This window comes from Papaver somniferum, chromosome 5 (genome assembly GCF_003573695.1).
Source record: "Papaver somniferum cultivar HN1 chromosome 5, ASM357369v1, whole genome shotgun sequence".
Classification (NCBI taxonomy): Eukaryota; Viridiplantae; Streptophyta; class Magnoliopsida; order Ranunculales; family Papaveraceae; genus Papaver; species Papaver somniferum.
The window spans coordinates 162,028,367-162,045,968 of record NC_039362.1 but is presented as its reverse complement, the minus strand read 5'-3'; the positions used below and the strand labels follow the sequence as shown (position 1 = coordinate 162,045,968).

Below are 17,602 nucleotides of genomic sequence, written 5' to 3'. Positions count from 1 at the left end.
TAATTTGGATACGACTTAAAGATTTTACTTAGGGATTCGTGAACCAGGTCTGATTATATTTTACCTCATAGTTCATGTATCCCGATCTTGTTCTTATTGATCTTCGGGGTTCTTTACATCTCATATCAGAAACGAGGTAGATATAAATCGCAAAGTTCTTTTCGTCTCAGATTTTGTAATTCCTTAAGATAAATATCTAAACTCTTCTTCGATTTGTTTGGATTATTATTGAGAGGTGGTTAGTAATGCAAGCTTCTTAGCTAACTGAGTATAAGTGTTCCAGATACGTGAGGTTTGTTAGACTTATTTATTGCAAGCATATTTCCAAAACCAGGTCGAAAGATTAACACAATAATCAAAGAGGCTTATCTGTTAGAGGCATATTGGTACCAAAAGTCTTCACTTAGGTTGAAGCAATTCTTAGGCTGTAAGGGATGTCAACTAAAGGAATCAATTGCCTGCAGCCTTGTGAGGTTCAAGAGACGTAAGGAGCACGACTGCAATTGATTTGCGTGAAAGGGTTAATTCGGTCTCAATTAAACTCCAGTCCGGAGTCTGATAGTAGGCTAGTGTCTGTAGCGGTTTTATATAACTTGGTATTCAAATATGAATTAGGTCCCGGAGTATTTATGGAAGTGCATGTTAACAAAACTTATGGTATCTTGTATTTTCCATTTTCCACGTTATATTCTTTATCTTTACAATAGGTATAACACAAGTAGTATGTAATCAATCTAGGTAGTTTAAGTCCTTATTAGTTGAATTGGCTTAAGATGGTCTGAAAATATTGTGTTCCTCCAAAAGGTTTGGAAGATTGTTAGGAGGTGTACCACCGGTGAGAATATGAAATAAGGGAATATTAAGATGACTTCTAGGTGTTGTCTATGTGAAAATGATGAGAAATATGTGTAGCATATACTGCAATTTCAGTGAGTTAACACAGATTAGTTACGCGTTATGTTCTTATTTTTGAACCCTCATTTTATGGAGGATGTTTTATATTATGCAAGAAGTAAATGTGCAACGGCGAATAAAGTCTGAAAAATGATGCCGTTATAATGGAACTTGGACTTTTTGCAAATAAGGTATTTTTGAAAATGCAAACCCTAATGTGAAATCTAGCAAGAAAATGATTCTTAATTTTACTGGTGAATGTGAGATAAGAATGAAAGGTGATACGAGGAACTGAGCTTGTAATCTACATGTATTGAAACCCTTTGAAATAAAAAGTAGAGGTGCACAAAATGTGTACAGTTGAGTGTTTCTTTTATTTTTACTGTGAAAACTAGTTGTTGTTATATTATGATGTTGTCTCTTTTAAGGAAACACTCTGTTGCTTTGGTAGTTGTAGTTTCTTGTGGTAATGGTTAACTAAGAATTATCTGGAAGAAGTGATGGAAATCATAAGTGCTATGAATGGGTAGTAGTCAAACTTTATTACAGGGTTTGTTTAGATCAGGGTCAAGTGCAGTTTGAACTGTATTTGTAGATGATATATCATTTTAAGCTTTGGATACAAAATGGCAGAAAGCTTATGCTAGGATTTTGGAAATTTCTTTAAACACGGTTATACACAGATCAAATTCTCTGCGGATAGATTCACTAGAAAGGGTGTAAATCCGGATAGAGATCAATCTATAATGTATACGTCCAGGCTTGATTTCCTTTCAATAATTTGGAGCCATGTTCAGTCATGTTTTCAATTTTGTGGAGTATTTATGTCAAATTTGTGCTTTTATAATGGTTGTGGCCTGTTGCATCCCTTGAGTTGTGCCTTTTATTGTTGATTGGGGAAGAAAAAAAACATTAATCTATTTTTAAAATTGAAGACACGTTATTGAAGTGAGCATAACTACATATCAACTAAATCAATTTATATGCTTCAAAGAAAAAAAACTAAATCAATTTATGAAAATAGTATCATTATGAAAACTTGAAGAGGTCCTATGAGACTTCCAAAAGCTTGCTACTTAAAGAGGTCTTCTCTCTCACCTCCCTAGCTCCTTCACAGAACCAAAAAAAAAAAATCAATATCGTTAAAGCTTATTACTCAGATGTAGTCCATTTTGGACTGGATGTGAACAAGTTTCTTTTCTTTTTCTTGTTTTCTTAGATAAAATAGCTAGTAGTTTAGGTTAGATATATTTAGGTTTTTGTTTTAATTTCCGTTGTCTTTGGGAGATTTTTATGGTGTGTTTTTGTGGGTGTTTTGCTCCTTTTGTTTGTGTATTCTCCTTCATGGAGATTTTCTCTGTGCTCTCATGGCGTTTCTTTGTGATCTTAATGGAGATTTTAGGTGTAAGTTCAAGTATGATGATCAAGATTCAAGACTTTGAAAATATCACTCTCATATTTTTACCGAAAATTTCAAGACAAAAAAAGCCTATCAAACGGGTTGGATTATAATTCCAAAACCACTCTTTCAATTTTCAATTTACTGGGTACTCTAGTTGGTAATTTGTTATTTCTCGTCACAAATTAGGTAACTTCATTAAACTAATTTTTGTGTACTTCTTATACAGATAATTATTAATAATATTTAGAAGAGAAAATAGAAGGCCTCACATGGGAGAAGGTCGATGGTATCTATTGTGAGGGTTAATGCCTCTCTTCACACTCTCTCGCACCGTCTTGGGGACATTAATTTGATCCCTAAAAACGCGGTATATGGGAGCTGTCTTGATGACTTTGGCAACACAACAAGTTCCTTAACTAGCAAAGTTCACACAAAGCTAACTCCTCAATCCCTTTAGGCCATTTCTTATTCCATATTATATACTCATATTTCTGTTTCATTTCAGGATTAGCTCTTATAATTCCAAGAATTTGATTGATTAATCACTAAGTAATGCCAATATATTATTCGTCAGCAATAATTTAACGTTTTCATTTGCATTTTATATTAATCTTTGAATTCTTCTTCCTTGTATTCAGTAGTTTTGGGCTCATATGAACTGATGATAAACTGATCAACTGAATGTGTACTGCACATGGGGAGGGGAAGGACTGATAACCCATCATTTGATGGGCCCCTTCAATAATGAGTTGATTATATTCCAAATTCACCATTAATTAGTTTGGATCAGTTAGTGTCAGCAAGTACGTATATATTATGTTAAAAATGCGAACAAATGATATTCTAATTTCCATTGCTTAATATATATCTATGACCATGAGAGACTATTATGGCAAATTACAGGCTCTCGATTTTGGTTCACATGGGGACTTTGACATATAGAAATCGGCATTATTGAGGAAAGGAGTAATTCATTAGATGAAAGAGCTTGTTACATTGTTTTGTTCGGCCAGAACTTGGCTGGAAATACAATTTGGTACTCTAGCTATTTTGGATAGAATATCCGTTATCTTATTTTTCTCCTTTGGAACATAATAACATTTCCAAGAAATATTTTTTCTAAAAAAGGAAATAATTTCTGCAATGTGATACTGGATCTTCCATGTTATATTGATCCTTCCTTTTGTAACTGCATCCGCTATTAGTTGAGAGTCCAACTCGAAGTTCAGATTGACAAGATTAAGACTGTTTGGCCACTGCACTGCTGCTTCCAAAGCTAGACACTCAGTATGTTACGCGTTTACTGGATCATTGATGAATGCACATTTTGCTGCTCTTGGCTCACCTGCAAAATTACGGATTATCAGTCCTATGCCCCCAGACTTAGTTAAAGCATGAAAAGATCATCACAATTACAAGTAAGAAAATCTGTAGCAGGTGGAGTCCAAGTTAGGTTTTGTCTACTTATCCCGATATCACTATTCTGTAATGAAGTAGTGATTGTATTAGCAGCAGACTGAGTTAAAGAGGATAGAGTAGCTCTTGTTCTTGCTATAAACCCATGGATGTTAATAGTTTTTTGCTGGAACACCACCTCACATTCTTCAGTCCAAAGACTCCAAGCAATGGTGGCTCTCTTGGCGATCTCTTTGTCTGCAATATTTTCCTCTATTCCTTCCTTAAACCAATCCATTATCCAGTTATTAAGATCACTTGGTACAGCAGAATTGCAGCCTAAAGCTAACCAAGCTGCTCTTGCAAAGTCACAGTGCAAGATAATATGAGTAACTGTTTCAATTGTACTATAACCCACCGGACAGTTAGCTTCTATATCACTGATCCTCATAGAAAGTTTTTCTCTGGTAGCAAGAGTGTTTGAAAGGCATTTCCATAAGAAGTGTTGTACTCTTGGAAAGGCCGGAAGTCTCCAAAGTTTGATCCATATATTTCTCATAGCAGGGTTTGTAAAAGCAAAGTTGTATTTATCCTCATAGAGTTTCTTGTAGGCCGATTTTACAGTAAAACGCCCGTTCTTCTCCAATTTCCAAATTAGTCTGTCCCTGTAATTAGGATGTATGGAGATTTTGGAGATGATATGGCTACCTCTGGCAAGAAGAGTGGATGAAGAAGGTTTACGTCCCACCCGTACCAACGGAATTGAAAATATCTTTTACATTCATGAACCGATGTGAGATGTTGGAATTTATGATAGATGTTGGAGGTTGATGTAGTTCAGGAATCCACTTATCGTACTAGATTCTGATTTTTTCACCATTCCCCAGCTGTCAACAATTGTTTTCCTCAATAAACTTTAACTCAGAACCGATGCTTTTCCAACTCCATGAAGAGTCTTGTTTTTCTTCAACATTAAAAAGATCTCCATTGCTGAAATATTTAGCTCCAAGTGTTTTGGCCCAAACTTCATCCTCTCTGGTACACAGTCTCCAGATAGATTTAACGAGTAAAGCTTTATTAAAAAGATGCATATCTCTGAATCCAAGTCCTCTATCATGCTTGTGTCTACAAAGGTGATTTTTTGAAATAAGACGCAAACCCCTGATGTTCTTTTTTCTTTTCCAAAAACTTGTTTGAGCCGAATTTATACTGGATATAGTAGTTTCTGGCAATTTAAAAGAAGTCATATGGTAAACAGGGATTGAGTTAAGAACGTTCTTCACCATAACTGTCCTACCTTCTTCTGATAAGTTTATTGCCTTCCAAACATCAAGATTAACCTTCATTTTATCCACTATAGTAGAGAAAGAAACTCTCTTATTTCTGCCAATGAAGAAAGGAAGACCTAAATATTTCTCATTAAGGTTCATCTGGTTGACATTTATAATACCAGCAAGTTCATTGCAAACATCTGGGTCCATTTTTTTGCTGAAGTAGACAAATGACTTGCTGAAGTTGATCATCTGTCTGGAGCATGTGCTGAATTCTGCAATCATTTCTAGTATCTTCAAAGCTTGAGTTCTGTTGGTTTTGCAAAACAATAAGCAATCGTCCGAAAATAAAAGATGATTAATTCTTATTTTTACTCCTGGTAACTGATTTGAATCTTCACAGAATGTCAATTTTCTAGAGAAGGATTCCATTGCCAGAATAAATAGGTAAGTTGATAATGGATCACCTTGCCTAATTCCTCTACTTGGATTAAAAAGTTGACCAGGAGATCCGTTTAACATTACCTCTATTTGAGTAGTGTTGATACATTGGTGAATAAGCTGACACCATTTATCGCAGAAGCCAAATTTCTTCATGATATCTAGCAAAAAAAGAGCACCCCAGTCTATCGAAAGCCTTGGACATGTCCATTTTCAATGCAAAAATACCCTCTTTAGCTTCAGTTCTCTTCATCGTGTGAACAATTTCTTGAACCATTATGATATTCTCAGATATTAATCTACCAGGCACGTACTTAGCTTGCATGAGAGAAATGAGTTTTTGAATGAGAGGCTTCATTCTCCGCTGTAGTATCTTGGAAATCAGCTTGTATGAAGTATTGCAGAGAGTTATAGGTCTGAAATCTTCTGGCTTATGGGAGGATTTAGACTTAGGAATGAGGCTGAATCTTGTCATGTTGAGCTTTTTGAGAAGATATCCTGATCAAAAGAAACCCTGCACCATTTTGCACAATCTACCTTGATTGTTTGCCATTGAGTCTGATAATATCCGGGTGGGAAACCATCCGGTCCTGGTGAGGTCCAGGCTTCCATGGACTTAATTACTTCTTGGATTTCATCTTTATCTGGAATTCTCGTAAGTTGTTCATTTTCTTCAGCCGTAACAATTGAAGGGATGTGACTTAAGAAATCAGTATTATCAGAAGTCCCAACAGAAGTACTGATGTTTTGAAAGTGGTTCAATAGTAGATTCTCAAGACTCCTCTCTGTCTTGACACCAAGTACCATCCGGTGCAAGAAGAGAGTCTATTCTAGTTCGTGCTTTCCTCCTATTAGCTTTAATGTGAAAATACTTTGTGTTTCTGTCATAGCTTTTGAAAAATGATCACCAGCCTTTTGCTTCCAGTATCTCGTCTCTAACTCATTCCACTTTTCGATGTCTGCTTCAATTCTTACAACTTCATTATGATTATTACCACCCCTGTCTTGTTGCTGAAGTGTGTGGAGTTCTTCTGGAGAGAAGAAATAGTATTCTGGATATGGCCAAAAACAGTTTTGTTCCAAATGGACAATTGTTTCCTCGTATTAGTGAGTTTGATAGATGATGGTACATCCTAAATTGAAATGCATCAGCATATGTCATATGGGTAGAAAAAAATTATTTAAATCTAAATGGTACACTGCAAATTGTATTCCCTAAATACAGGCAAGGCTTTTTAATCACAAAATTGGTTAAAAAGACCAAAACCAATAATTCCTGGATGAAAATGACACTGAAATGGTCATTTTCATCCAGGAATTATTGGTTTTGGTCTTTTTAACCAATTTTGTGATTAAAAAGCCTTGCCTGTATTTAGGGAATACAATTTGCAGTGTACCATTTAGATTTAAATAATTTTTAAATGGACAAAAATATAAAAATAGTCAGGATGTAAACAGTTTCATCCTGCCAATTTTCAAATATTTTTTCTTATTTTTAATTTACACATGATGCATCCAGTTTCATCCTCGCTATTTTTTAAGTTTAAGCCAGGATGAATCCAGTTTCATCCTTGCAAAAAATATTTTGTCCATTTCACCCGTACTGATTTTTACTCGTCCATTTGAACCATGTTTTTAAAATATTTGGACAAATGACCCATTTTCCGCTTTTTAATCGGGATTGCAGGGTTAGTTATGAACCGGAGGACAATAGATAATCCATCCAATATAAGACTAATCTCATCGTAGTAATTATATCAGTTCTTTTGAAAGACTGTTTTCCTTGCTACACAGAGGGATAGAGGCACCAACATAATGACCCATGAGATCACTGATGGAAGAAAGATAGCTGAGTAAACTAGAATAGTTCGGATCAAAGATGGACAGCTTTGTTCAACCAAATTACTAATCCTACTCGGGGAAGGCCTCATTCATATGACAGACATTTGAAAAGAGAGAAAGATCTTCTCAGAGCATAATATCTTTCATTCCATATAACCCTTTTCATTAGCATCCCACCTTCATGGAAAGTCCCGAGTACTCGCTCCCCGAGATGATCCCCCAGTCTTCCAGATAGGGAATGAGGTCCAAATTTAGTAGTACTTAGATTACCTGAAGATTTGCGCATTTAAGTTGGTCAAGCTCATAATCCAACGCGGAATTCCACCAAAAGTACGAGCCAACTTGCACATTTACAAAGCCAACGCCTCTCATTGGCCAGTTAGTTCCAAATGTGGGTCCAGAAGGAATCATACAGAGAGAAAGAGGAGAGTTTCATGCCAGGGTAGACACTGGCCAGCCGCTCGAAGAAAATGAGTCAAGTGATGAAGGTTCCTTGCTGTAGAGTAGAAGCCGAAAAAAAGAAAACGAAAGCAGAAATTAAAAAATGCAAAAGATTTTCTTTTTTAAAGATAATATAAAAACAGCTTATATATTAAAAAAAGGGCAGATACCCATACCAAAAGAACAAAGGACTAGTAGAGTACGGATGAGAAAAGTAAACCAACTGATCACCCCCATCTTCTTCTATCTCTATCTCTATCTCCATTATTGATCAGAGCAAGAACCGCGGAATCAATAATGAATGTACATGATGCCGCTTGCTTTGCTAGCTATATTCACATCGTTTTGCGCACCACCACCACCACCTCTACCTTAATTCCTCCCATCTCTCTATAGAGTCTATAGATTTCTTTACTGTCTCTCTCCGCAAGAATTCTTAATGCATTTCCTCTCAACAACTTGTACGTAGTACCCAGCTATCACACCATACTTTAATAAATTCCTTATTAATCATTCATCTCTCTTTACTAATCACTATATATATCAACCCTCATTTGCTTCCATTCTCAACATCATATATCAATCCAAACAGCAAACACATTTCATTGCAATCAAAATCATCAACATCAACTACAACTCCTCCTCATCATCATCATTGTGCTATCTTTTATAAGTTTGATCAAAGATGACTGCAACAAGAGTTATTAAGAAGATTTTAAGTTGTGGATTGAAGAATTCATCATCAAAATCTGCAAATCAACTCCCACAAGGTCATGTTAGAGTATATGTTGGTAAAGAAGAATTTCCATGCAAATTTGAAGTTGAAGCTAATTATTTAAACCATCCGCTGTTTGAGAATTTACTTCAATTGTCTGTTGAGGAATTTGGCTACTCATATAATGGTGCATTGAGGATAGCATGTGAAATTGATCTCTTTAAATATCTTCTTGATCTTCTTAAATCAAGAAATCCAGTTGCTCATTACATGGAGTTACAAGATCTTATATCTAAATTCTACAGCATTAGAAAAAAGGGTTCTCAGTAGAAATTTAATTAGTTTCCCTTTTTCATTCTTTTTTCTCTTCTAAGGATGATTCTCGTATGTTTATAAAGAGAAATCTCCTTTTCTTTTTTGTATCTCTTATATGTTAATACAATTCTTTTCACAAATTTCCTCGATTCTTTTTAATTGTGCATCAATTTTTATTTTTATTTCGAGAATAATGTGTCTAAAATTCTTAAGATAAACCTCTATTGAAAAATGTACATATTGAGATGATAATGACCAGAAGTCCCTCCTTCATTTGGATAAATATGCATTCAACAATGCACAGAAGATTAGCAACAGTTAGCAGTTGATCTATAATCTGTTGCAGTATGAAATATTTTTGCAACCATTTTCATTAAGCATTACAAAATTAGGCTACTTTGGAAAGTTGTAAGCAAATTATTTTCTTTATCGTGTTGCAAACAAATTATATGTATAGTTTAATTGGTGTGATTAGTCTCAAAGCGATTAGCATTTAGCATTTAGAATCACGATCTTAAGCAAATCTGTACTACCTGTATGTATGACAGTTGTAATTGTTTTAACAAATACAAAATTTAAATTCATTTTAAGTGAATAATTAAGGGAGTTAGATAATTTTTGTATTATCAAATAATATTATTCCTTTCACCATAATACAGTCGATGTTATTATCTAATTAGGATTCGATTTAATTATTCCATGATTTGCTTTCAATGTAGGCAATATAATGATTTGGTGTTTAAGCTTTGGTGTTTTCCGTTAATACTGGTATGTTGGTTTCGCCAAGATTATATAACATGGGCCAGAAATTATGGTTCCATGAGTTACTTCACAAATACAATAGTAAGAAGTAGGATTTCTTGCAGGTGTTTTACCGTGAGGAACATACACCGCAAATCAAGAAGTATCATCCTAAAAGCATGGTTGTGTATACCGCCAGGTGTGGACTTCTTTAACGTGAAGAGTTGGGAGGAACCGACGGAGAAGAAGATGACAAAGTTAACGAGGAACTTATTGTGGGATCAAGGAAAGCAAAAGTAAAATGTGATGAATTTTTTCGTCCAAGATCTATAAATCTAAGGCTAGGGGAAGGCAGGGGTGTGAAATTTAAAGCTAACTAAGGCTTAGTGCAGTGGGGGACTAAAATTCAAGATTCAGCGCGAGGCAGGTCACCAAAATTTGGCGCCTAACTCTTACAGGAATCCAAGATTCAAGATAAAAATGCCCAATGATATATCGTCAATCGCCAAAACCATTTGATCTAATAGCTGAGACAAAAAAAACACCAAATGATTTGGCGTATTTAAAGTAACCTTCAAATATTAATAACTACATAAGATCAAAAGTAAATTTCCAAATGCCAAATGGTATGGCGTCTCTTGGTTGGTTCGATCACGTTCAACCAAACTGTTGAACCTGGCGGAATCAAGGTTAAAGGCCACGCTTTTCCCCTTGAATCTTGAAAGTTAGAGGACGACTACACTAAGTCTAACATATCGATTCTGCTATGTGCGGAAATACTCGAACGAAAAGAATAACGCATCAAAAGTTTCAAGCTAACCGAAAAATTCTAATGCAAACAAATAATTCAAGGATGAGGCCGATCTTTCGGAGAGTGTGGTTAAAGCAACTCATGCTTTGCAGAACCATCGTAAATTGACAATTCACAATGGTTAGACAATCAGATTTTGGCAAGATAAATGGCATAATACGTAATGCTTGAAGGAGTTGTTTCGCGTGGTCGACAAAGCTTGAATTAGCAAACGAGCTATTATTTCTGAAATAATAGAATAAGTAGATGGTGTTGCAGAAACAGGTCTAGGTATAAACTTGATACAATTGAGCAACTTGAATGGGATTTACATAGAGAATTTGGTGTTGTTCCTAACATTACTCAAGGTGAAGATCATGTATCAAATATTAGATGAACTCAGTACCAGGAAGTGCGAGTCTTTTTGACAACCCTTCTTTCTGCTAGTTTCAAGGATATCTTTGTAGAAGAAAGATGTCTCCTAAATTCAGTTCTATTCTCTGGTTGAGATCTCATAAGTCAACTCTCTACCAAATCGAGTTATGCTAAATAATAACAGTGTACGGAAGTGTTATATCAATGCTCGGTTGAACCTGCAAGTTTTGTTATAGCAAGCTTGCTTTTAATGTTATATGATAAAAACTATCTCTTAATTTCTAGTCTACTAAGTCAAGTCTCGGACTAGGTTAGAATTTGGTAGTTGAGTATCAGGCATCACCCTCAAAGACTAAAGATCGACGAAGACATTTGGATAAATTCTTTTATAAGGTATGTAAAGACTCAACCATTCTATTTTATTCACTATCTTACCATTCTATATTTTGAGACTATGTTGTATGACTTCTACTAGGTTTAAAAATACGAAGTTCTAAGTCAAGCCTGTCTTGTTAAAAATCTCGAAATATGATTCAAGCATAGATGTTCAGAAGACATTTTGAAACAATTTATTGTTCAAGAATTAATTTGCGGATCAGTTGAAAATCGCCCATACAAGTGATTTTTATCATTTGGGAATGTTTCAAACGTCATAGGAGAGAAACTCATGAACTTCTGATATTTCTGCTCATGGTAGGTTGAAAAGCCATTTTACAAACCATAGAAATCTGATTTCAGAAATACATGAAGGTTGGCGAACCAGTTTGCAAAATACATGAAAGGTTGGTGATTTGAATTTATGGTGTTGGTATAAAAAAATTAAGGTTGGCCAACCTAGTTCACAAAATGAGTCCATCTTAGTTCATAAACCGAGTACGGTTTTCCAACCTAGTTCGCGGACAATGTACATCTTAGTCCATTTTTATGACTCAAATACTTATTTTTTAAATTTCTGGTGTTAGTATAAAAGGCTTAAGGTTGGCGAACCTAGTTCACGAACCGAGTCCAACTTAGTTCATAAACCGAGTATGGTTGTCCAACCTAGTTCGCGAGCAATGTACATCTGAGTTCTTGAGCGAGTAGGGTTGGTGAACCCGGTTCACGAAGTGTAGCTCCCTGACTCGTGAACTTTAGCCTTAAGGTTCACGAACCGTTTCACCAATGGTCCCAGTAAAATTTAGCAGATGCTCAAAGACTTATTTTTTAAATATGTTTAGCATTTTTATGGCTCTATTAATAGATCAACATATTTAAATTCAGATAATCTAGTAAGGTAAAATAGAAAAATCTAACGATTGATAATCCGTAGTTAGATTCCAATCCTTTAAGACTATCATATGACCGTCAAAGTTCCAAGTTTCACTAAATAAAATTGCATCTTTGTCATCTGAATCTTGAAACTTGATTACAAATATGTTTGGTTCTAGAAAATGTACCTGAATACACCACTGGTTATGTCGACGAAGATGAGGCTAAATAAACCACGTAGCTCTATTAGCATCCTGCCAAATCATAATACCAGGAGCATAAATTTTAACAACTAAACTAAATTTCCATTCTCTGATTCCAGTAAATATAGATGTATTAGAATGAGTAAAAACCTTTCTTCTAATAGGTTATTCACTTATAGAAGTATCCTTTATTTGATAAGTAATATTGCATATCAAGTCTAGGCATTGGGGGGTAAAGGAAAAATAAAATAAAGACCAGAGAAAGGTATTGAAGAAAAGAGATGTGATATAATGGTTTTTATAGAAAAATCAAGATTATGCGTCAAATTATAGGAATGATATGTATGGAGGAAATGATTAAGAAAGTGAAGGTACAAATAAAAAAGTTGAGAAATAAAAGCATCCGTTGAACAATAGATAACTTCAAGCCTAAAAGGTCAGATAAAATGAAGAAGATAACCAATACTATGAAACCATATCATGTAACGTTCATAAATAAGAAAAAGATGAATAACAAACGCACCATTACCATAGAAAGCCAACTTTGAATCTGCCAACTGTAAAATTGCCAACTGATGAGAAACTCAATGATGTGATGAAACATTACTCCAACACCAACGCGTAGCACTAAAACAAGAGTGAAATTAAGCTTCCATTAAGAGAAAGAAATCAATTACAACATAGAGATTAAACATAAGAGGGAAAAGTAAAATAAAATTAAGGCAAATAATACAAGCATGGTTGAGTTGTGATGTTTCCGCATCATGGGACATATGTCAAAAACAAGAAAGTACATGCTTATCATGGGACATAAATTGCCTTTTCTTGACATGGTTAGTTGTCGTGACTGGTAGTCAATCGTCGATTATATAAAACACTTCTCTTGGGTGACCATTGTTTGGAGATTGTTGCATCATTAAAACCTTGTCCGAAAAATTTGATAAGACAAAAACTGGTCGAAGAAAAAAAAAGTACATGATTTAGGGTTTTAGAGTGGCGTTGGCTGTCATGAATTTCCTCATTTGTTAAACAACACCCCGGAAAACCAATTGGGACAAAACCTACACATTTAAAACTCATAATATTATCGACGTTGATGAGTATGTTTCTTCATTAAAAAACTCTCGCGGAAAACCACGTGGGACAAAACCTAACCATATGAAAAGAGTATAATGAACGTCGCTGGATAATGGTGTCGGACACACATACGTTAACTCGTGAAAACCTTGATAAGGAATAACGTAAAAACGTGGGGGTACCAAAATACACCACCAACTTTTTCGTAGGAAATCTGTATGGACAAACTTAAACACAATTCTGAGAGTTCAACTCTAGATACTATTCTCAATCAAAGAATGGTATCTAGAGTTGTATCTCTTTCTCTCACAATTAGAAAGATTACAGAGACTAGTCCATGAACCTGATTTACGTGTGAGAGTACTTGGGTGATTCCAAAGATCAATTTCCTAAGTAAACAATCAAGTCGTATCCAACAAACAAGGATGGATGTATCTACTTTGATTGATTAACGTAGAACTTGTGATATTTTTAATTATAAAGATAAACAATATAATGCAGAAAAGAAATAACACATACACCAGAAATTTTGTTAACAAGAAAACCGCAATGCAGAAATACCCCGGGACCTAGTCCAGATTGAACACCAAACTGTATTAAGCCGCAACAGACACTAGCCTACTACCAATTAATTTCGGACTGGAATGTAGTTGAGCCCTAACCAAGTATCACACCGATTAAAGTACAGTCGCTCTCCTTACGCCTCTTGAATCCCTGCAAGATTTTGCGCAAATGATTCCCTTAGTCGACGTCCTTTATAACCTAAGAGTTGCTTCAATTCAATTGAAGACTTTAAACCAATATGTCTCTCATAGATAAGCCTATATGCGTCATTTCCTTTTTGATCGTAGATCAATGTAATTAGAAATTGATAGAAATAAAAAAAAGTCTACCTAACCTCAGAATCCAGACTTATGCAACCCGAAGTGTAACCAAGATTATTATTCACCTCATGGTTATTAAACTTGTGGAATCAACAAAGTCTTAGACGAAGAGAACTTTGGAGATTTCTATCTATCTTGTTCAAGTGAGTATCTCAACAATCAAACAATATCAGGATACTCGGGCTATCAAGATAAACAATAACTGGACCTGGCTTCATGAATCTCTATGAAGCATTTGTAGTCGCTTAACCCTGGAAGGCTTCTAGGAAGAGAGGACGACTCTAGTTTACAACTAGGACACACCAAGAAAGTAGTATCGGGATTCAAAATTCCTGTTTGCTTGAGGTTCATCTTTTATAGACATTCAAAGCATAAGTTGCTTCGGGTTTAAGCTAAGATAGCTTTGGAACTGAGCAAACAATATCCATCGTTAAATGAATGTTTGAATCCGATTTACATAACAAGATATACACTTTGGTAAGGATGAACCATAACCTAACGGTGAACAAGACCACGCTCATGAATGGTTATTCGGAACTAGCCAAATGAACTATACGCTAGAACATTTTCATATAACAATTAAGACTTAACTCGAATCACAATTATATGATCAGGTTTGTTTATGGTGTTTTTAGAGATTATTCAAATGCTAATTATCTCGAAAAAATAATATATGTGCAAACGAATTTAATCGATATGGTAAGTAGGAGTAAATGGGACAAATACTTAACTTGTTCGTGAACAGTTATGTCATGGTACTTGTACCGGTATGTATACCTTAGAACATGACCGAGTTGCGGAGTTCACATAACTTTTTCGGTATGCGTACCGGTAAGGATACCATTAAAACGTAACCGAGTTCCGGAGTTCATATAATCTTTCTGATACGTGTACCAGTATAGATACCAAACATGTTCCGAGACCAACAGTTCTTTTCTAGTGCGCGTACTGGTTTGCGTACTGATACGGTTTCACGAGTTCACAAACTTTTTAAGGTGTGCATAATATGCGTACCAAAAATCTGTCTTTTGACATACAACTACTCCATTACGTGTATTGGATGTACAATGGTTTCGATTTGTAACAGTTTTTCCAGTTTGTAAGACTTGTATGTATACTTTCTTATATCCGAATTTACAGTAGTTCTGTATTTCTCTCTAAATCAATTCGAAACATTCTCAAATAACATCAATGACACATATTCCATCTATTTTCAAATGATAATCTTGAATCATAATTTTGATTGCGAACAATAAATTGTTCTTAACCGAAATTCATCAAGTAATTACAAGATAAACTTGACTCGAAATTTTTATATGCTTGCGATAGTCTAATTAGTTGCGACATTGTCTCATAGATAAAAATATAAAAAATAACTTGAGATATAGGTGGTTCGGTCTTGACTTACCTTTTGTTAAAGAAGTTCTCCAAGAGCTTCGGCTGATCTTCGCCTTCAAACTGTAGAACGCAATGATGACTGTTGTGATGTTCGTTTCTCAACTGCATCTTCTATCCGAATCCGAGACTTAACTAATTGTAGATCATAAATCAAGATATAGTTTTGACAACTAAATTTGGAAACACAACACTTGTGGGTTCCACCGAGCAATGCTCTAACAAAACCCTTAGGATAAAAATTTGGCGAAGGAAAAGGAGTACATGGCGTTTAAGTGTAGTGAAAGATTCTAAGTGTCTCCATAAAAAGTAAATCTTTCTCATAGTGGTTGGTGGTGAAAATATTAAACAACTTTCATAAAAATACTTTACCATTCACAGTATGTGGAAGACGGTCTGCCTTGCGACGGGTGTAAAATTAACATTGTATACCTCGCATGTAGAAGACGGTCTGCCTTGCGGTGGGTGTACTATTAACATTGTATACCTCGCATTTAGACCCCCCGTATATTATACACAAATTTCAGTTTGTCGCTTTGACTTCAGGCATAACAATGAAAGTCTTTGTAAACTCATTCATACTGTAAAATCAATATTAATCTTTATAAGCATAACCTGCAAAACAAAAGTTAGAATAACAAGATGATGCAAACATTATATTCGTCTATGGAACTTATAGACCATTAATTAATACACCTATGTACGTGACAGATAGATCACCATATACTCTAAGGGACCATGATAATGGTTTTATTTTAGCAATATAAAAAGCATTGTAAGTGTGACGGACCAGAAAATTACGCCTAACGCCTCGGTGCACAGGCCATAACTTTCATGATGCACCATAATAATGCTACTAACCGAGCCTTAAAGTTAGGCAAATGCACGTCTGTTTTCCCTTGCAAGCATGCTCGTGGATCATGATGCAGCTAACTTAGCTCCCACACCGTTCCAACTTACACTTGTTCTGTGAAGGGTTTAAAGTCTTGTAGGCTATGGCCAATGCACCTTACATGCATCACTGGCCTTCCGAGTCATGTCTAGGCATAAGACATGCCTTGAAGTTGCGCATAGGCCATTGCAGGCCTAATACCCCCTCTTCACTTATCTTAGGCATTCCTGAAAGCATGCACTTGTCTTGATCGTGCCAAGGGTGCATCAATTACGCTCATGACGTACTTTCCTTAGGCGTATGCAAGCTCCGTTAACTTGCATATCAGTGTAGCTTACTTTCAGGGCCATGCCCAATGCGTTATTAGTGCATGCCTAAGTCGAACGCCTTGATAGGAAGTATGAGCATACAAGCAATGGAATGTAACTTGCATCGTCATGTTTGGCCACAATCATCTCTTGTATCTAAGTAATAATGGTAATGGCCTAGTCCATGTAGGTCGTTCCGTAAAACTTCATCCAAGTGATGCATATTTTTTTCCACTTGATGGCATAATGATGCACATGCTTAATATGCTCCATTGGCATGGCTACACAACTAGAAGTGAGGCCTAAACATCATTCATACTCTTCCGACTAAGCTATGAAGCTTACTTGGTGCATGACATGCATATGCACCTTCAACCAACTACCCCTTCCTATATATGTTTTAAAGACATTTTTACAAATTTGATTAGGGGAGAAAAATGACTTCACCAAGTCTCAAGGTCGTGATGGATGCACATTACTACTATGCATAACTGCAATGTAGGGATGTGATGGTTGTACATTTAGTACTGGCGCACATCCAGTTCTAATTTACGACCATAATGGCTGAACATTTCCTGAGCCAAGTCCAATGAAGGTTCGTGATGGATGGATTTCTGGTTTTGTTCCATAAGCCACTCCAATATCCAGCAGTGATGACTGTACATTACTAAGGCCAACCTGCTCTGGCCTGTTGCAATATTGGCCATATGATAAGCACGAAAGTGCGACGCATTTTCACCCATAAATACATTAGTTGGGATCTATTTTATCACTAATAAACTTGTTTGTATGTGTTTTTGGGTAATAAACATTTTTGGAGAATTCGGCTCAAAAACTGGTAACTGCTAAACGAAACCCTACTTTGGATAAGGGGCACTCAATTACTAAGGGGCACTGATAGACACATTTTTGTGTCTAATTTGTATCGCTTCTATATATTGATAGTACTCATTTTTGTACTTATTATGGTATC

General features: G+C 35.5%; 2 protein-coding genes across 2 annotated transcripts; one reads left to right on the top strand and one right to left on the bottom strand.

Moving 5' to 3' along the window:
* Positions 1-3,683: 3,683 nt before the first annotated feature.
* On the bottom strand, positions 3,684-5,484 carry LOC113279963. Its single transcript, XM_026528596.1, has 2 exons — positions 4,607-5,484; positions 3,684-4,356 (listed from the first exon to the last, which is right to left on the bottom strand). The coding sequence occupies exons 1-2, from the start codon at positions 5,482-5,484 to the stop codon at positions 3,684-3,686; spliced, it is 1,551 nt and encodes a 516-aa protein (XP_026384381.1).
* A 2,887-nt stretch (positions 5,485-8,371) lies between these two features.
* LOC113279962 (indole-3-acetic acid-induced protein ARG7-like) lies at positions 8,372-8,731 on the top strand. Its single transcript, XM_026528595.1, has one exon. It carries the CDS (start codon positions 8,372-8,374, stop codon positions 8,729-8,731), a length of 360 nt encoding a protein of 119 aa, XP_026384380.1.
* Positions 8,732-17,602: the final 8,871 nt, after the last annotated feature.